The sequence below is a fragment of the Pagrus pagrus genome (genome assembly GCF_965226575.1).
Source record: "Pagrus pagrus genome assembly, chromosome: 3".
In the NCBI taxonomy this organism is placed as follows: Eukaryota; Metazoa; Chordata; class Actinopteri; order Spariformes; family Sparidae; genus Pagrus; species Pagrus pagrus.
The window spans coordinates 11,840,371-11,861,486 of record NC_140187.1 but is presented as its reverse complement, the minus strand read 5'-3'; the positions used below and the strand labels follow the sequence as shown (position 1 = coordinate 11,861,486).

General features: G+C 42.0%; 1 protein-coding gene across 2 annotated transcripts; it reads right to left on the bottom strand.

The window, feature by feature from the left end:
* Positions 1-887: 887 nt before the first annotated feature.
* inka2 (inka box actin regulator 2) lies at positions 888-17,015 on the bottom strand. 2 transcript variants are annotated; one of them, XM_084349139.1, is made up of 2 exons: positions 16,550-17,015; positions 888-4,382 (listed from the first exon to the last, which is right to left on the bottom strand). In XM_084349139.1, the coding sequence occupies exons 1-2, from the start codon at positions 16,613-16,615 to the stop codon at positions 3,129-3,131; spliced, it is 1,320 nt and encodes a 439-aa protein (XP_084205265.1). In that variant the 5' UTR covers positions 16,616-17,015; the 3' UTR covers positions 888-3,128. The 2 variants fall into 2 exon arrangements, with proteins under 2 accessions (XP_084205265.1, XP_084205266.1); XM_084349140.1 differs by lacking the exon at positions 16,550-17,015 and adding an exon at positions 5,610-5,680.
* Between the last annotated feature and the right edge of the window lie 4,101 nt (positions 17,016-21,116).

Below are 21,116 nucleotides of genomic sequence, written 5' to 3'. Positions count from 1 at the left end.
TCACACAGTGTTGTGATCTTATTTTCCTCTGAGAACAGCTTGTTTATTCACTTATGGAAAAAAAAAAAAAAAACTCTGAGTTTGTAATATTACCTCAATAATATTGTAAATATTTGAATGAGTTTGAATTTCTTCTTCAGAACTGCAAAGTGCCTCATTAACATTTGGGATAATGTAAGAACACAACTCAACAAAATATATATAATAATGATATAGTCTTTTTATATCTTTAACTGTGTAACATTTATGAAAATTAGTGCTTGTTTGGGTTTTACTGTAAATAGAGCTGGGCGATAACTAAAAGTAGATATTATATCATGTTTTTGTTGGAAATCTGCAGCCCAAATATACTTTAGTTGCATGTCAATAGTCTACCACAACTTGTTTTGAAATGAACCCTCCCTTCATCGTAGTTTTTGTCGAAACTGTTTTAGAAAGTTGTTGATTCTACTGTATGATCACTTTGGAGGCTGTAGTTTGAGGTGGACTGTATTGCATTATACAATTCAAATATATACAGTAGGCGTCTCAATTATTTTGTCCACCCCTAAATAATAGCAACAAATAACACAGACTGGATGATTCTAAGTAGAATATATTCACAATATGGCCAAGTGAAATATCCAACTCTCAGGGGCGGCATTTTTTTTGATAAAGGTCAAATATGTCACAACATACCATTAAAAATGAAGCATTGTGGGGCTACAGAGATGCTGTGAATACAAATCATATCCTCCAGACTTCATCGAACGTGCTTGTTTGGTACAGACCTCCAGCAAAAATCACATTATCACCATTTTTATTTATTTTTTCAGTGAAAATGAAAAACATTGCCACTTAAATCATAGCTCCTTTCACAATTGCAGCCTTTATTCCAAGCTAATTTTAATTAAATCCAACAATATCAGTATTTGGATTGATGTAGAGAAACAAACGTATTAATATTGTGATCTTTATTTCAGCCGTATTCATCAGGATGTTGTTTGTCTCGTGCTTGCAGAAAGGTTTCCTCCCCACACTAGAACAGCTGACAGAAATGAATTAACACATTCATCATTTGATACCCCAACTCAAGTCAAGACACAGAGCAACATTTCTTTCTGAAAACAGATTTAATTTACAAAGAGTCAGTGACAGTTTTACAGTGCACATGACACAGAATCACTACTGAAGGTTCGCAGAACCCTGATGAAAAATATCAACAACAGTGCTGAAAAATTACACTTAGACAACTGTAAATAGGAGCAAATAAATGTTACATTTACATACACATACTGTGTGATATGACATCTCAGAAACTGTGTGTCTGTGTGTGTGTGTGTGTGTGTTGGACCCTCTGAACGTGCGGTATGTATTGACCTGAATACTGAGACAACACCATATGGATCGACTGGCCAAGACACTCAAAAGACCTCAGGCCTAATCCCTGCTGGCTGAATTGATTGGTCTGGGATCCCTTTTGAAAACTGAGTGAAATCAACAGTTTATTTTCGTAACAATAAGAAGTTAGAGCATCAGATTGTCCTTGCATAACAGTGGTCCTCTATACAAAACAAGTGTTTTAAGTCAGAGCGGGCAGTATCGTCTGTAATCCTGAGGGATATTTATGTGAATCTACCTGTTAACTGTTACGACGCTGCGTGAAATGAAGAACACTGAAGCAGTTTATCGTGATACAAGAGAATAGATGCTGTAGGTCAAAGACGAGCTCATCAGTCTGTAGTTTAAATACAAGAGTGGTAGTGTTGTTTACATATTATGGTAAGAACTGTAATATTACTTTGACATATTTATCTGTGCAGAAGAATGAAAACCATGCGATGGGATATTACAGTTAATGTTTGTTATTGCTGCTGTTCGATTGATGAGAAATATATGTACAATGTTCTGTACATTTACCTCGATCTGCTTTACCTCCACTCTCAGCCATCTCATCAGCCCTGTATTGTATTCACCTGTGTGTGTGTGTGTGTGTGTGTGTGTGTGTGAGTGTGTGAGAGAGAGTGTGTATATACAGTATGTAACACCATCGTCATAAATCAGATCATCCACAACGCTTTGGGATTAAACGAGCCCGTTTTGCATCTTCTCCGAGGCTGTCGCGAACAAGCTTTAGATAACGACCGGGTACCAGATGGCAGTCAGTCATTCAGTCAGTATACTGGCTGTGCCATCTTCACCCCCTCCTCTCTCCGCCTAACAACCCAGGCGAACAGACAGCTGACTCAACATGCGCCGTGTCTACACGGCAGAGAAGAAAAATGAGTGTTTCTAACAGAAAGCGAGGGGCAAATCTCAAAGTTTAACGTGCAGTCCTTGAACTGGTCGTGCACTGTATTGCTGTAATGTCTTTCTAGGCAAGAAAAGATGAGGCAAGACGTCCCTTAACTGTATTTGAAACCCATTTAAATGCGGCAGTGTCTCATAGTTTACTCCTGCGTTATATTCATTCCCTGAGCAAGGTGAATGAGACCGACGGGTTCAGTTAAACCTGAGTTTCCAAGGCGACAAGGCCTGTTGGAAACGAAAAGAAGCTTAAGACTGTGTTTCAGTGGCAGTGCGTTCAGTAACAGCTGTTTTGTAGCATCGCTTATAAAAAGAGTAACCTCGCAATCCAACAGTTGGTGTTTCTATTCATAGATGCAAAGAAGTGAGATATGTGAGCGCATGTCATGAAGCTAAGAGATGAAAAAGTCTGTGGATGTTTTTTTTTATAAAGATCTGTGATGATGGTGACATTCTGAGAAACATGTCCATTTCAATGTACCGTCTTTTAAGACATCCAGACGACCCTTTCATACATGCACGCACGCGTAAGAACAAATTTGAATGATACAAAACTTGCAGCATAATGTTTCTCTCAGACGCTCTCCAGCACACACTGACACAACCAGACACACACAAGCAAAAGAGGTTTAGGCTTTAGGATTGTCAGACAAACTGTTGCCCTGATAATCTGGTTGTGAGTGTGAAGTTCATTGGTTCATTTTTGGAAGATAACTGTATCCAGGCCTCTTTTTCAGTCAGTCAGCCATTCATTCATTCCCCTCCAGCACAGCCACAATCCCCCCAGCACCTGTCACTCACTCACGCAGTCTGGCATCACTGGCAGTCTGTTGGCCTCGCTGTCAGACCCACACAGCTGTGTTGTAATCAAACAAGGGTTGCATTTTTTCCAGACCAGTCTCTGGCTGTCTCCTGTCTAAATAAATCCCACCAAATGGCTGCTGGTGGACCTGGGGGAAGTGGTGTTGGTGGTGTTGGTGGTTCCTTTCTGCTTCAGCTAGATGTGGACACGGCCTGCCTTTGCCCTGCTGTCCGTTTGCCCAGAACGGCAAGTAGAAGCTGCCTTTTGAACTTTTAGGAGCCAGTTTCTTGGGCCTCTTGAAGAGGTCGCCCTCTGTTAGCTCAGGAGCCATCCAGCCGGGTCTCTCCTTGAGCAGCTTGTCCCTGTCGGGCCGGACGCTGCGCAGGAACTTCTTGAAGATGTTCGTGGTTAACGAGAACTTCCTGCAGATCTCCTGCGAGCGGCTGAGGCGGAGAGGGTGAGCTGGGGTGTCCGGTCTGTCCGCCCCTCCATCAGCTATCCTCTCCTCCATCCTCTTCCTTCTCTCCTCTTCTTCCACATCTTCCCTCTCCACCTCAGGGAGGTCCAGCCAGTTACCCACGAGGTCAGCGAAAACGTTGTCACCCAGCACTAAAGGCTGGCGGTTGCGGCTGCGGCTCATGAGCGAAGAAGTCCAGTCGCTGCCATCATCTGTGCTGTCCTGGGAGTAGTCGCTGTCCAATGAAGGGCCCTCTCTGGAGAGGCTGTACAGGATCCCAGGCAGGTCTACCACCTGAGCACGACGAGGAGCCTGTGGCTGAGGGTAGGGCTCCGGTGGAGGGTTTCCCACCATTGGTCCGTAGAAATCCACCTGCGGGGCGGCGTATCCAGACCACCTCTTGGGTATAGACTCCAGGTCATTCTCACTTCTTGCGCTTCTTTCGCTTGTCTCGCTCTCACTCTCAAGGCTGGATGCCGAGGACGACGAGGTTCCCAGGCTGCTTCTGGTTCGAGACGAGCTCCTCTCATCTCGACTGTAGGTGTTTCTGCTCTCCAGAGACGGCCTTGGACTTTGCATCGGACTCTGGCTGGGCTCTTCTGGCATGGTATGACTCAGGCAGGACCCTTGATTCTTGCTGTAGGTCAAAGCCGCTGTAGTAGATGCTTGAGGAGGAGCTGGCGGAGCAGGATTTGGGATTCCTCGGTTAATGGGTCGACCTGAAATGTCAAGGTTGTCAAGCGCTGTCTGGACCTGAAGGAGCTTGAGTTCCTGGAGGGCTCCCATCATAGAGTTCATCTGAGCGTGGAGGCCATCTCCGGCTTCTTTCATAGACACCTGCAGGGAGACAGAGAGAGCAATTAAGTGATGATGATGAGAGACAAAACTCTAATGTCCAGTTCAGCTTAACAGCTTAAGACCTTGTAGAGGTCATCAATTCAATCATTTGACTCCTCAGCCTCCCGCAGGACCCATCTCATCCATCAAAGACTGATTTCCTCTCCACCCCCCATCGTGTTCATCATTTATCTCAGCACCAGCACAAATCCAATTACACACCATCAACTGGCAGGATCAAAGGCATTGAATACATGTATTAGTGAATAAAAAAATCACAGTAATAGTCCTGCTATTCGCGTCTGTGTTGATGAGACTCTTGTTTGTTTTCAGGCTGCGCACCTTGTTTAATTATGGGTCATGTGACCTAGTTTTGGATGACAGGCCAGGGTCCCATATGGCCTGCGTACGAGACAAGATCCAACCCATGACAGCTGTAAAACAGACTGGCTTACCATTTCTTTCTCTTCTACTCTTTGTATGTCCGTTTTTCTTTTTTGCATCCGTCCATTTACTTTATTCCATATTTGCCCCGTCCTCCGAGCTCTTTGTCTTCACTCTTACTTCCCTCTGTGCAAAAGTAATCATACACTCGGCTTTTATCCTCCTCCTCCTCCTCCTCCTCTTCTCTCATTCTGCTCTCATCTGTTTAAGAGCCTGTGTCATGTGACCTGGACTAACCGTCTTCTCCTGGGGGCAGACAGAAAGCCCATAGGCAGCATCGTGACCTGTGTCTTGACTTGTAGGCCTGAATCATTTCACGCCAGACTTTGAATCACTCTGTTAATGCAACAGCCGGTTTATCTTCGTCTAAGAACGCGCTCCCGCTGGCAAAGGTAACGACTGATTGATGAGTAAACCTGCTAGAGAGCCCTCCTTCTTTTTAAAGAAACATAAATCCGTTGGAGGACGAAAGAAGGCATGCCAGGAATTTTGAAAAACGTGCCACAGTGTGTGGGAAAATGTTGGATAGAAACCTCTAAAGCACACCTACAGTGCTCTACAGCAGATAAACCTGACTGACAATTCATATCTCTTTAAACCAAGCTGTCTGTCAGGATCTGTCCGTTAAACCACAACAACATAGATAACTGTCAACCAACATAAATGCAGTTTATTGCACATAAAACAGGCCTCTACTTTCGGCACTTTCAAACGAAATAGCCTCACATTTCATCCTATCAAACTACTGTTATGCATGTCTAGTAATCAAGACCGACACCTTACCTTCTATAAATGTCTGTCACAAAGCAGGAGGTATAGATATCCCTGTCTGTCACTCTGTCGGTGTTAGTCTGCACCTCTGCCAGCCTGTCACCGTCTCTCACCTTTCAAACGGATCAGTGCGACAGCCCCTATATGTATCACTCTCCAATGGGGGGACACCGCTGGGCGTGACAGCCAATCAGCGCTGCCCGTCTAGACTATAAGCCCCAAACGGCGGGCGATATGGGGGGGTGGGGTCACTCAGGCGGAAACGGACTGACAATGAGAAGAGCGAGAGGGGACACAGCGAGCAGGAGGGATGGTGAGAGCCAGCCGGATGAGCAGGGATGGTAAGAGAGGAGGGGGAGAGGAGGGATCCCTCGCCATATGTTTAGATGTCGAAGGGAAAACTGTTGATGGATTTAATTATGGATGACACCATAAGAGCACATGAGGGGGGTTATAGATGGGAGAAGGAGGGGGGTTGTAGGTGTAACATCACCAGGCTGTGATACTTAATCTTGAGGGAGCAGTGATTGTGTTGAACCCCGGGGTGAGAAAAGTAGACGTGTAGAACAACTGACAGTATAGCATCATAAACAAAGCAGCCTATAAGCACCGTGAGAGACGTGAATGCTGCAGGATGTGGGTTTACTGGGAAAATAGACAAATGTCACAGATAACAAAAGTTCATGAGCTACATTTAGATTAAAAATGAAATTACAGCCGTGAGAAAGGCAAATATTTTGTGTTTAGTGCTACGCTGATGTTAGCATTTAGCTCAAAGTACCACTAACTACTGCAACTAACTACTATTCTTGCTGTTGATTAATCTGTTGATTACTTTTTCGATTTTTTGAAAAATGTCAATCAGCGTTTCCCAAAGTTTAAGATGATTTCCTTAACTGACTTGCTGTGTCCACAACACAAAAATATTCAGTTTACTGTCAGAGGAGTACAGAAACCAAAAAATATAAATATTTGATGAAAAAAAAGACCTAAACAGATTAATCTATTATCAAAATAGTTGTCGATTTAATCTTATAGTTGATGGCTGTGGGACAGTGACACTAACGCCACAACTGAAAGATATTTTTTTAAATCATTAGATTTTTCTTCCATGTTATTATTTTCTTAATTAGTTATTTCATCCGAAAAACAAAATTGGTTAATACTTTACAGTACGGTACTCAGATTCTCAGGTAATCCAGGACAATTCATGAAGAAAGAAAACGACTTGCTAATTACTCCTTAATTATTCATTAGTTACTATTTTGTGCCCCCTCAAGTAAAGCGACACATCATACTAAGTAATTACTAAGTCGTCCATCGTTACCTCATGATTACCTGACCATTACCTACCCTTTTTTAATAATCATAAAGGGGAAGTCTGTCTTTCGTAACTCATCATTATCTACTATATATATATTCCCTGAATCAGAGTTATTCAGTAACTACTCATGAAGGAGTCATGATTATCAGATTGTTCCTTACTCGTTCCTCAGTAAATACTCACATTTTTGTGTACTATATCTTAATATTTTACCAAAATTTGCAAGTCCAATAAGTTTCTCAGAATCCAAGGTGATGTCTGCAGATTGCTTTTTTTTTGTTGTCTGACCATCCATATAAAATAAAAGACTTAATCTCACTAAATGATTTAAAAACTAAAACTAGAGGCAGACTCTCTATAATATCAATGTTTCTAATTTTCTAATTATGCAGCTGTCTCCTAGAAACTTTCAAATGTTTTTCAATGCTTGTTTAATGTTTTTTGTGTCCTTTTATGTTCTCTATGAGTAACTATGTGTTTTTATGCTGCTGATGGTCTTAATCTCAACAGGACTCTCCTGGTTAAATGAAGGTTAAATCATTAAAAACAACAATATACAACAGAAAAGCAGGAAACATTTAATTTAGAGAATATCAGAGAATCTTTCCTCTTTGATAAAATACTTGACTCTGATCACCAGAGTTGTTGTTTATTCACTTTCTGTTTCACGACTAATTGGCCACTTCACATGTTCTGTACCTTGACACTTATCCAATACCCCTGCACCATTAACATTCAACCTCTGGGTTAAAACACTTCATCACTAACATATGGCGGAGTTGGTGCACCGGGGCGTGAATAGCCTCCAAGATCAGATAATAAGCCTATCAATGCACATGCTGGGAACAAAAGCCTCTGAGCTTCCCGTTGGCTCGCTAAATTAGGCAGCGAAGGTACGTGTAATTAGCACAATGAGGTTGTCTCTTGTCTCTGTGCCTTCCACATATGGCTGACTTCATTAGCTGTAATTCCCTGCGTCCCAGGAGAGGCTGGGAAAGGGCTCATAATTATGGTTTACTTTCCTCCACATCAAAAGTCAACAAGTCTGAAGACAAGATGACGTGTGTTGCTGTTACATCTTCAGAGGCAGACATGTGGCTTCGGCGAAGTTTATGCTGGGATCATCTGAGGGATTACCGCACTCTGAGCTGCCGGTGAAATCTGGACCACTTAAATGTATTAAATCTGAAATATTATCTCCTAAGCAGTCCATTCTCATGCAGTCTGAAAGGGCCGCACCTGTTTGCACATGCTCACCAAAAACACCCTAATTTAACACTCACATGCAACTTCGCTGTTGTTCCCAAAACGCAGGCGTTCCCACTGGTTATTTAAAAAACACTGAGTTGTTTGCTGGCATTTCTATTCTAAGGTAACATTAATTATTCATATTGTGCCCCGGGGAACAAACAAAAGGAACAGTAGTAAACTAACCCCCATTATTCCACCTTTACATTGCCAACTCACTCCAGGCTCTCCACCTCTGCCATTTCAAGGCTGAACTTTGTGGCCTAAATATGTCAGCCTCTTCAACCTTCACTCTGACGTCTGCTCAAGATGCTAAAAGAGGCTTTACAATAATGTCCCGCGGCGGTTTCTTGTTTAGAACAGATGTTGGTCATCCTTAGATGTCTCACTTTTTTTTTTTGCAATGTGTGAATCAGCTCAGGGGCCTTGTTAGGACAAAGACAGTGAGGACCTGACAAAACCTACGCAAGCACCTTAAGGTCTTACCCGGGGGGAAAAAAAATGGAGATGAGGAATAAAAAATGTCTAATCTAATTTAATAAGAGAACTGGGGATGGAATTGGGGCTTGAGGGAATTGCTGTACTGCCCAGAAACACTGGCATCATTAACCGAGTCTTGTGAAGTTTAGTTAAATCTTCTTTTTGAACTATAAAGCCTCCAAACTATTTCAGCCATTTAATCCATCAAGCGTGTATTCCTATAAAAAGATCGCCATAAAAAAGCAAGCCAAGTGAAAATCTGTTGAATGAATGAAAGAAGGACAAACAGGCGCTGTCCAGATTCTCCCCCCCTTCATCCCCCCACTACTTCTTCTTCTTCTTCTTCCTCTTCTTTGGCTGCAGTGATGCCAGCCAACCAGACATAATTGCCAATTAAGGGCTGAATGCTTCAAAGTTTAAGAACAATAGCTGGCAGTCTTGAATTAATGTTGAATGGAGGCTTATTAAAAAAGTTCTGGCCATTTAAAAAAAAAAGAAAGAAAGAAGAAAATCAGTTCATTGGTGATTGTTTCACGTCAGGCTCCGTCTACTGTGAAGATGCGTCCAGACACCATTCAATATACATGCATATTGTGAATTAAACACCACAAAGTATATGAATAAATCAATGCTCCTCCTGTGCCGGCTGTTAAGGTTCCAGCTCTCCGCCTTCACTGCAGCCTCGATATTACCTCCTTCAGTTATGGAGGGAAAAATGAATTCACTGTGCAAACACACTGAGCTCACACATGCCCGGACGTGCCTCGCTTGAATGAAGTCTCCGTTTTCTTAAAGCATGTATATGTGAGCTCACTGACATACATTCAGTGGATTATCAGGTGAGAAGTAAACACAAAAACGAGGGATCGAAAACAAACCGCCGCTCTGTTCTGGCTATAAAATCCAGGCCATTCACTGTTGTTGTTTATTTGTTATTGGCTGGAGGGGGGGAGGAAACAGTGAGGCCAAGGTTATCAGACCCAAAAGGTCTTCCTGTTTAGAAGAAGCTGGCCAGCAGCAGCAGCTTTAGTGTACTCCACCCTCCCTCCACCTCCACCCCCTAATTAAAAATGAATGGGTGGGCTGTGCGGGTCAAGGACAGGAATGGGGTCTCTGTCCGGGGGGATACAGAGAGGGTCTCTGTGAGTGAGCTGCTGGACACGCCACAGACCGCTGTGGACAGCCCCGAGGTCATGATCAAGAGGGCAATAAAGCTGTGGAGCGCTCGCTGAAAGAAATAAATTACTGTGCACGGGGCAATGAATGCCTCTTTGACGAGATGTTATATGGTGACTCTGTTTGGTCCGAATGTCCTCGGGGTCATGTTCAGGAAAAAAGTGGTACCAATGTTCAGCAGGAGAACATGGGACATGATGTCATGACAAATCTGCCGTTAAGTGTCGGAATGCACATTTTTTTACCCAAATTTTTGACTTGTAACATTGAATGTGCCGTTATGTTACTATACAACGAGACTTCACATAACGTAGGACTTTAAAGGGTTGATTTCAAGTGTAAACCCAACGTGATGTCACCCATTTGTTCGTTGACTGCCATTTTGCAGCTTTCAGTTTGGCATTATGCCCACCGCCATCTTGTTTTAATGGAGCCAGGAGCCTAGGTTTAGTGTTGCCTGAGCACACCGCCACTTTTTTGCTCCAAGTAATGAAATAAAATGTTCACAGTTCACATAATCAAATACATTTTAGGCGCTTGAAGATCCAATCATCAATAAAGTGTCTGTGGGAAAGGTCCAAGATGACATTTAAAGTGCTGACATTAAGCTTATTGATTCGTGACGTCAACTCGTGCTTCGAGCTAACATGAACTAGTAATGATGAAAAGGGAGCAAAGCATCCTTTAGTTTTTTGGAACAGCTAAAAAAAAATGTTCACGATGTTGTTAAATATAATGATCAAAAACTTACTGGGCAGCAAATCCATGGCCATAACATAATGGCGCGCGGTCGCCGGGATTTTAAAACTAGCGATTGAGACCATAAACTCACTAGGAAACAGTTTGATAAAGCAAGTTAGAAGAAAGGACATTTTCTCATAAGTTTACATATGATCAGACTTTGAAACCAGCGGTGTTGCCGCCTGCTGGCCAATAAAAATCAAGTAAGGCCATTGTTCAAATTCTCACCTATGTTTGTATCATCTAGCCTGATATTTGGGGTTTTTTTCCACCAGATTTTGGGATATTTGTCTCTCAGAATTCGGCCTCCATCCAGTATGATCGAGGAAAATTATAGCCCCTGTCGTACTTAAACACTAAAAATGTCAGGCTTGGACACAGGAAGCTGCTATTCCCATCTTGTTTTATCCCTAGAGTCAACATTTCATTTAACCATGACCATGATCCATAATTGTGTCCCCACAATGTAGTTAATTCAGCAAAAGTTGTAATCTTTTCCGAACCTTAACTTGGTATTATTTTCTCAACGTACTGGGGCTAAGCATCTTGATTCATTATCAATGCCTAAATCTAACCAAACCATGAGCGTTAGGGCTAAAAAAAGGTAATATGAGTCATTTTAGAAACAGCAATTTGTAACTGACGATCAATTTGCCAAAAGTGGCATCAAATCCAAGAACGCTCATTCAGCATGGTTCATTTTCAAAGGCTGACGCAGTTTGTCGTTATTTTTGGAAGATGTTAAATCCTCACAGTGAGTCCTGTGGTTTATCCAGAGCAGTGGGTTGTTAGACGTTTCTTCCTGGAAATAAACGGCGCTCATGCATTTTTAAAATGTAACCTCAGTGCTGTTAGCACAAAGGACACTGCATCCACTTCCACTGCAATTGTGATAGCAGCAGAAATGTGAGAGACAGCTATCTTCAACGATTTGCAAATAAAAACCAAACTATCAGCAAGATGTAAATGGGAATGGAGAACTTAGTGAACTTTCCCTTTACAACAGAATCAGATTAAACCAGAGTTATCACTTCTTCTTTGACCTGCCGCCCAGATAACATCCCCTCATGGCATTTCAGAGATGGGAGTTGGTTTAATAGCTTATTTCCTGCTAGAGGCTCATTTACGCTCACAAAAACACACAAATCACAGAAACAATGCTGCTGTGGGAGACACAGGATGATTAGGGACTGCGTACTCATCTTCTAGCAGATGGTATTTCGAGAAGACTTTCACTGTACGTGATGATCGTCAGATAGATGCTTGATAGCTCAGCAGTTGACGTCAGCACCTTGTGTGTGGGCAGTGAAAGTGCACGGCCAATTCTCCAGCCCACAGTTGTAACATCAAGAGTGACGTTAATTTTGCAGCGTCTCCAGATCCTCCCCTGCGTCTTAGTCTAGCTTCAAAAGCAGTTTAAAAGTGGAGCAGTATTTCCTGCATGAAAATGCATGGGATTGCGGTAAGCTTTCATGATGAGTGGTTTGATTTTTGTTCAGCATTATGAGCACTTGGAAGCTCATTGAATTCAGTAAATGGGCCTTCAAAGACTTTAAAGCTGCGCTCATTAATATTTTTTTATATTAACAGTGGATAGAAATGGGTTGCTTGTAGTGGTGAATCTACAGAGAATTGGCTGCAGTCTCCCTCATTTCTAACAACCGTTCTAGCGTCTTTCAGCTCATTGTTTTGGTTTTACAACCTGCAATGTTACTGTGTCAGTGCAGTGTCAGTGTTCTGATAAACCCACCGATCAGCACCGGACAGCAGACGGAAAAAGTTAGCGACTAGCTGGTGAACACAGTGAAGCATTTAGCAGCTGAAGAGCTAGATATTTCTCTCAGGAGGTGGTGGAGACCAAAAACTGAGCTAAAAGTAGAGCGAGCATTGTCCAGAACTATGACTCCAAGTCACTGTTAATGTTAATAAACTGTCTGGGTGTGTAAATAGGCATCTGTATGATCATTTGTTCACCACTGGCGTGATCATTTGTCAATGTTCTGGTTGCAGCTTGTCCCGCTGCCCTCATGGGGCCAAAAGAAAAATCTATGATTGCTGCTTTAATGCCCCATACAACACATCTTCCATATTTCAAAAAATCCAATTTCATTTGGCCCTAGACCAGCCAATAATGGAAGAAAAAATGTAATTTTAAGGACCCAACAACATAAGAGAGCACAATATTGACCTAAACCTCAGTGAGAGCAGCACCCATGAGAAATAATGCACATATTTTGCTTCAGATGAAAGCAGAGACTTGACTCGATCTTGGACCAGCAGGGTCACGTGTGGTTACAGCAGCAGTATAATTAGCGACTGTCTCTTGAAACAATAAATCCTAAATGTCTCAGGTTATGTGCGTGGACCCATAATGATAAGCAGGCTTTTGTAAAAGGTTAGTGGCTCCATCTCAAACACAATAATCACCCATGCAAAACCCCCGCAGCTGCCCCCGAGAGCTGGGCCAATTTTAGCCGAGGGGAAGGAAGGGACGGTTGGAGAATGGGAGCCATGAGGGAGGCACCAAACAAACGAGCTTAAAGCCAAACCACTACAATGCTTTGTGTTGTGTACAGTTTTCTGATCCCACACCCTAAAGGTAACAAAGAACAACTCTGAGGCACACGATCAAGAATAGACTATAAGTTTGGCACTTGTGCGAGTTTTTCTCAGATTTCATGATCTCATACTTGCTGGCTTTGGTGTTGGATTCCAACGTGACAGTTACGTTTGAAAATGTGCCTCAGGTGCTGAAGGGATGAAGGAGTATGATGCATATGAAATCAGCTTCAGGAGTGACGGCATCAAAAGGTTTGACTTGTGCTTTAGTGTCTGAAATGTTGGTGTTCCTGCAGGTGCGAACCCTTCGTTCAGACGAGATGACTCAAAGACATGTCAGCGGTTGGATCTTCGGCTCTAAGCAGGCAGGAAGGGCTTATGTTGGTTTTATTCACGAGTCTTTTGTCTCTTGTATGAATAATGAGTCATGCCAGAACTTAAAAATATTTCATTGTTACCATTTTATCCTCAGGATTTATATGGACAGCTTTTTAAAGGAGCAACTGGAAGCTAAAAGCCTGTTGACAAGCTGTTGAGAGACGTTCCTGACTTGAGTTTAAGCGTCTCTGATGTGTTGGATGTGCTCGGCAGGGAGGACTAATAGCCCCAGAGCTTGTCGGGTGAAGGGTCGAGTGTTCATGCGTGACCTGACACTACCCCACACAGACTGACCCCCCCGACCCCTGACACAGTGTTCACACTTTCGCATGACACTCGTCTTCTTTTAGAGCTGACAGTGCGTTGGGTTACAGGGTGTCCACAGCGGAGTTCACAGTCGTAATTTACTTGATTCTTACACAGGCTTTGGTGCCATGCTCACATTTCTATACTGCAACAGACACTGCAAACCAAACTATATAGATAGGAATCGTGTACGCTTTACAAAGTTGCTTTCAAATGCATGTTAGCTATACAGTTTTAGGTCATTACTGTCCATCCATTTACACACAGTAATCAATTAGCAGACTCTTGAACTTAGCTTGGCTCCAGACCATGTAACTACTGTTTCAGAGAGGTCTGCTGCCCATTGACGGCTCGCCATTTGAGGGTGGGTTAAAGAATAAGGACATTGTGTTCTTGCAAACAGCTGGACAAATGGAAACAGAAAAATGGCTATAAAAAGATGATGAGATTGACCCAGCTGTTCGTGTCTGTTAACTGATTTGATTCTTTTGTGGAAGGGAAAATGAGATCAGCTGGATGAATACGTCACCCGTTACTGATTAAGGCAAGGTTAGGGCAAAATAACAACCCCTCCAAATATAAAACAGTAGCAACCGTAGCTACTAGTTAGCTCAGTTGCTGCTCACCGAGAGGTGTGATGGTGTTTATAAAAGCCAGTTTGACAACAGGTAATATATCACATGTTACCAGGGAGATTTAGCGTGACCAGTACTTTGACTCCGGGGACCAAAAGCGCATGTTCAAGCTGGGACAGAGAGGCGTGAAGTGGCGGAGGAACGAGTTTATTTTTAAATACGCATCTTCCATTTTGTTGATAAGTCTGTGAGTATAAATTTTCGTGGAGCTGGAAGTTATTTATTCCCATGTTTTTGGCAACCAGACTTGTGTGATGTTATAGTGTGTGAAAAACCTTGCTGGTTGTCGGACACATTCACAAGCTTTACTTTATCACTTCTGCTGTTAGCATCGTCGTTAACAGCTCACTTAGTCCATGCCACAGAAAATATATAATTAAGTAATTGAATTAATATCATAAACATGTGACAACTAGTTATCTAATGGTTTGAACTAATGGTCTTTAGTCTGGGGCAGCCCAAATTCAGTGTGATGGATTACACAACAGGATCACAATACAGAGATTAACGGAACATAATGGATTCCTGAAAGTAATTGTTATAAACTGACTTAAAAAAAAAAAAGTGGCACGGCCCTTTTAAAACTACATCATAGTCTTTGAAGCATGGTTGCACGTGTTGCTGAAGAACTGCTGGACTGTGTGCGGCAGGTGTAAGTCGGCTGTTAGATGTCTGTGATCTGCGTGCTGCAGATGGAGCGGGTTTAACCACTCTCCAGTGAGCAGTGGATGAAAAGCAGTCACAGTGGAAAGAAAAGTGACAACCTTGGCATGGACGCCACTTGTTTTCTGAACAACAGATTGCATCCCACATGGTCCTGTGCAGAGGGGGGACTGCACAGGACCATGTGCGACGCCTGTTTGATCCCCGGCATGGCACGATACTTTTTTCTATTATGTTACCAAACTGAGATGTGGCAGCTATAACACAACATGCCCTCCTGGCAGTCGGCGTCTGCTCCCCTGAAATCTCAAGTGCCACTTCACAGACGTGTGGCTAATTTGGAGGAGCGAATCAAGGAGTCACAGAGCAGATCGTGTCGCAAAACACGCAGCCATGCGAGGCTTTTCCGTGGGCCAGTGGCTGGATAAAGAGAAAAAAGAAATCTGTGTCTGCTTTGAAGATGATTCCAGTTGAAATCTGTGCCAGTTAAGGCTCCTTTTGAAAATGGGTCTCATGGTGTGTCACTGCCAAATGATTTGGGTGTGCGGGTGCAGCTTACACATTTTGTTTTTTACATTTCAAAGATGGGGCTAAGAGCGAGAGCTCTACATTCGCCACCATCAAACACATTTGCTTATTAGAGAAGAGGACACAAACACAGGAGATAAGAGAGACTGAGACAAATTCATTTAGGGCATATTTATGGGCTGCAACTCCCTGTGACTGCCAATTTCACTCACTCCCCTTTGAAAGCAGGACCTCACAGCTGCCCCCCGTTGTAGGGCTGCAACTGCTTTATTGATTAAATTGATGATTATCTTCTTGTTTAATTAATTTTGGCTATAAAATGTCTCATGTGACATCTTCCCATGTCTCGTTCTGTTTGAGCAACTGTCCCAAACTCACATATAATCAGATCAATCCTCACATGTAAAGAGCAGGAATCAGCAGATTATTTGCATTTCTGCCTCAAAAGTAAATCAGAACAGTCGCTGAATAATTTTCTGTTGACTAATCGTTTCGGCTCCGTTGCAACACAGCAATACATCAAAATACTGTGAACATTTATTTTGGGAACTCAGAACAGTCTTCCAAAGGGGAAGAGGAAGAAACTGTCTTGAGCTCATTAGGCTTACAACATCTGTCCCAGATGTGTGGACAGAGGGGAGGAGGATATGTACACATGCCTCTGGTGTGCTCAAAGCTTTAAGCCCACACAGATTAATAACAAATACACATTAACCCCCCACTGAAGCTAAAAACTAGATTTTGACATAGAGATCTGTCAGGAAACATAACATGCGAAGGAACATCTGATGTGATTTTGAATATCTGGAAATAAATATTAGAAATTGATTAAAATGTTGCACAGTAATTAAGTAGAACAACATCATTCAGTGCTGCAACAGAAGAAGTGGTGTGTGGACGCAAACACAACATACCAGTTCTTGCTTCAGTCGCCTCAGACACGCATCCATGTTTTTGGATTCTGGTTTCTGTTGTTCCATTTCTTTCTTGTTTTTTGTTTTTTTTTGGGAAACACGAGGATTTCAGATGAAGCGCCTCTTCAGTCGTCGCTCGAGCATGACTCCCAGACGCTTTTCTGCTGGGCGAGGGGGAAAAAAATAAAAAAAAAGATTTACAACAACGCTCCCGTGGAGAGCAGAAAACAATCTGCCATCGGAGATGCGCAAAATCCTGTTGAGGAATGCGCGCACGGCTCGTAATGACGCGGGTCCTGTGATTTGAAAAAAACAACTCCTGATGACGGAAATGTGTTTTTACTCCAAAGGGAAAAAATGATAATGAGGTCCTTCTTGTAGCTGCATCAACAGACTGTCCGTGTCTGTGTGTGTGTGTGTGTGTGTGTCTGCTCGGCTGCTGTCAGCCTGTGTGTGTTGCTCTGCCCGGTTTTCTCTCTCTCTCTCTCTGCTGTTTTCCCATTCAAGAGGAGCGCTTACGTTGCCCATCCAATTTCCTCCAATGAGCGAGCGTCTGAGGACGTACCAAATCTCATTCAAACCGGGATAAAACGTCCATCCGTCATTTATTATGGACGAATAGAGCATCTTGTAGTCATTTCACAGAGATATGAAGAGAAAGACCGAAACATCTGGAGATATTTGAAATCAGGGCTGAAGGATCAGATAGTTTGGGCGTGCATAATAAAAGCAAACATGTCTAGCAGGGCAGATTCTGCAACATGGCCACTGTTGGACCAGAGGAGGAAGCTTTCAGGAGGATGTGTCTAAAAAGAAACCATATGTGTCATGAAAAGAGCTATAAGGACAGTTTCCTGGCCACCGGAGAGGAAACACCTGAGCCCGCAAGGCTTTTGTTGCATGACCCGGATACAATACTTTATTAGCAAGGGGGAAGGAAGAGGTGCATATGCAGGGACAACAATCTGGAAGTTGTTTATCACTCCCTGTCTTATCATATGGATTTGACATCTCTAAAAGGTTGCACATGCAGAATATTAAACATCCACTCCGACCTGAAGATGAAATGAGGTCTGCGTCAGCTTGAAATGATTGTGTTGCTGAAAGGAAAAGGAAGGAAGACAACTCAGGGGAAACTACTGCGATAATCAAAACAACTACAAGGTTTACATCAAGGAAAATGCACTTCTGTCTTTGCTCTAAGGTGCAGAAAATGGATGAGGGAGCGAGGTTATGTGTAAAATGCATCACATATACGATAAACAATAAATATTGTCTGCTAAGTCATCCACTTCTATAGCTGACAGGAAACCTGATGTCCTCTGACCTGCTTCTGTCATCTGGAAGTTTTAATATCAGGCCTGATGTCGCTGATGCAGCCCAGATGGAAGTAGATCTAACTCTGATCCCGAAAGCAATGAAAGAGGGAAAAATGAATAAATCATCTCGGCAGAACTTCACTTTGAGGAAGAGCTTTGACTGACTCGCGTGTTTCATTCTGTTATAAATCCTCAACGAGCTGAAATGATAAAAGAGCTTCATGCTCTGTTCGGAGCAGATATATAGCTGTTGCTGTGTGTTCAGTGTCATGTTGACTCTGTCTCTTTTATTAATGATATTAAGGAGAATATCTTTTCAGAGAGAATAAGGGATCATTCCCACCCTTGGCATTTAAATCCTAGTAGAGCCTCTATGTGTCAATTTTCTCTAATTTATTTAGTTAAAGCAACATAATGTAACTTTTTTATCTTAAAGTAACAGCTTCAAAATCGTTTTGATGGTACAGTGTCTTGTAATAGGGTGAATGGTGTCTCTATCACTTGTTTCTGCACTATGTAACTTCAGTGAGAGGGTCGGATCAGCGTTACATACATGTTTACTTCAAGATTCAAGTTTTAACACATAACATTATGCCGTAGTGAGTTTTGTCTGACAAACTGTTACAGACCTGGGATTTGTGTTTACGACAGTGGTGTTGCACTCAGAAACTGAGGGGGCGCCAAATCACACACAATTTCTATATAATGTTGCTTTAAATAAGTAAATATTCTACATTCGTTCCTTTCCTATTGTAGTGAACAGAAGTTTTTATCGGGTGACACGTACTTCAGCTGAAGTTGTGCTGATTCTGGGGATGTTGTAATGTAACACTCGATCATACTGTAAAAGATGACAGCTTTCTAATGCAAAACACAAAGGTACAGAAAAATGGAAATGTCCTTTGTGTGGGCAGCAGAGGGTTGTAGGTTGTGTGGAGAACACAATTATACACAATGGGGACCAAACTATTCAACTATTCAGGTCACTAAGCAAGTAAAAATAAGTCAATAACTGAATTAATCAAGTAAATTTACATCTTTGATTGATTTGCTGATTGAAATTCAGTCAGACAGTGGTGAAGAAAAAGCTCATCACAATTATCAGAGCCCAGAACGATGTCTTGATGAACCAAAAAGTCCAATACCTCAAAATATCCAATCAACTATGAAAGGAAAAGCAGCAAATTGTAAGTTTTGACAAGCTGGGACCAACAATTTGTGGGTTTTTTTTAACCAATTAATGCCTAAAACTATTGTAATTTGTTTTAAAAATGGTTTAAAGTTGACTAATCCTCCCACCAATAACATAAAGTTCAACACAGTCACAAATTCATGCACAACTTCTCGTAAAAAACAGACAAAAACATGCCAAGTGTGTTAAAGAAAAAGAAGATGACTGGATGCTCTATGTCACATCATGTAGACAGAAACTTTGTTGAGTGTGTTTCATCAGGGCTCCAAGCTAAATGTCAAGTGTAGGCTATTGTTTGCAGTCATTAACGTATATGTCTAGGTCTGAATCAGCCCATACTGTATGACCGTCTACATCTGTGTCAGTCAACACTGAGGCGATGAAGATGAAACGAGGAGTCTGTTTAACTTTCAGACGACTGCTTCAGGATTCGGAGCGGTTTTTATCCCAAACGTGACCTCGACCCGCAGCTGCTTCTCCATGCATGTGTCCACTTCCTGATCCCGTATGTGTCCATGCCGACAGCTGGGAGGAAGTGTCTCCTCAGATTCACTCAGCACTGAAACACATGCAGCGGCAACTATCCAACTATACATCGCTGCAGACAGAAAGTATTATCATCCTTTATGTGACTCACTCAGAGTTATGACTTGTTTGGTTATGCCTCTGGTTTTTTGTGTCCAGGCCAGAATGACCACTTTCAATTGTCCTTGCAGTAAAACTCTGTGTGATATTATGACTTCCAACACATGCACACTGCCAGAGTTATGGTTGAAACTGCTACAGATCTGTACTGTCTGTGCAAAATAACATAAGAGATTAAACCTTAACGCTGAAGCTGAAATGTGCAGATCTGATTCTGGTTTGCTCCGCTCTGACAATAATGTGCATCACTTCTCTTTGTTATGAGCCAGAGGTTTGGGGAAACAATGAATAAACTCATTATGAGTCCAAGAATAGAGAGAAAACTCTTTTTTTCTATACATCAGTTCAGTTGCTTTGCCAACAGCTTATCGTCACAAATGATACACTGGGTTAGAAAGCTAAAGAACAATTGTTCTCCGCCGCCAGCCGTCATGCATCTAAATGTCCTGTTGCAATAAATATGCAACATAGAAGCTGCAATTTCTGATATGAGATCATTTAATGAAGATTTAATGTAACATACTTTAATTCGTGAGCACACGAACATGATGTGTGATTTCACCAGCCGCAGTCAATCAGAGTGAAGTGAGTGGTAATCGTGACTTCACAACCCTTTTTCAAGCTGGTCTAAATAATGCATCAGGTCTATTAATGGTCTTACTGTACATGTGAGAGTAGTTACCTCGCTGTGTTATGTCACTTCTCTCTACTGTAGTAATGAGAGTAATTGGATGAGAAGACATGCTTTCATGTTTTATATTTAAACGAAACAAGAGCAGGAGCTGTGATGGTGCCGTCTAATGTAGTAACATCGTTCCCAAACTCTTAATAAAACCACATTGTGTCTTTACATTATCCTCACATGTAGGAGTTTGCTGGTTTTCTTAAAGTCTACTTTGTTAGTAATTTGATTTTGCATCTGAGGACTTCGTTTTCAGCTCTGAGAAACTGTGATGGTTTTTTTCCCCCTCCAATTTTCTGACAGTTAATCAAATCAATACATAACAATTTGTTAATCGTTAAAGTTAATCAAAAAAATAAAAGGATTGACCGATTAGCCTAATCAAATCAATTTTAATGACATAGCCCAAAATCACAATCACATTGCCTCAGTGGGCTTTTCAAGTTCAAGTTCAAGTTTATGGAAGAAAATGCTTTGAAGACTTTATTACACTAAATATAATCCACCTACGTCATCCAAACTCTGGCAGAAATGTATTAAAGACACATTTTCACATGTCTTTGTTCTTCTTCTTTGTCACTATTTTACCTACAACTGTTAATAATGAACTGGGGGTTATGAAGCCAGTACTGACGTCATTAATGCAAAAAAAATAAAGTATAAAACATGTTACATTACCTGTTGCTAGAAGCTTAACAGTAACTACATGTTTTGTGCTGTACTTACTGT

Coding starts and splice junctions, on each gene's coding strand:
- inka2 (XM_084349139.1), bottom strand. CDS start 16,615: ATGGAACAACAGAAACCAGAATCCAAAAACATGGATGCGTGTCTGAGG. Junction 4,383..16,549: donor GGCGACTGAAGCAAGAACTG/GTATGTTGTGTT, acceptor GTCTCCCTGCAG/GTGTCTATGAAAGAAGCCGG.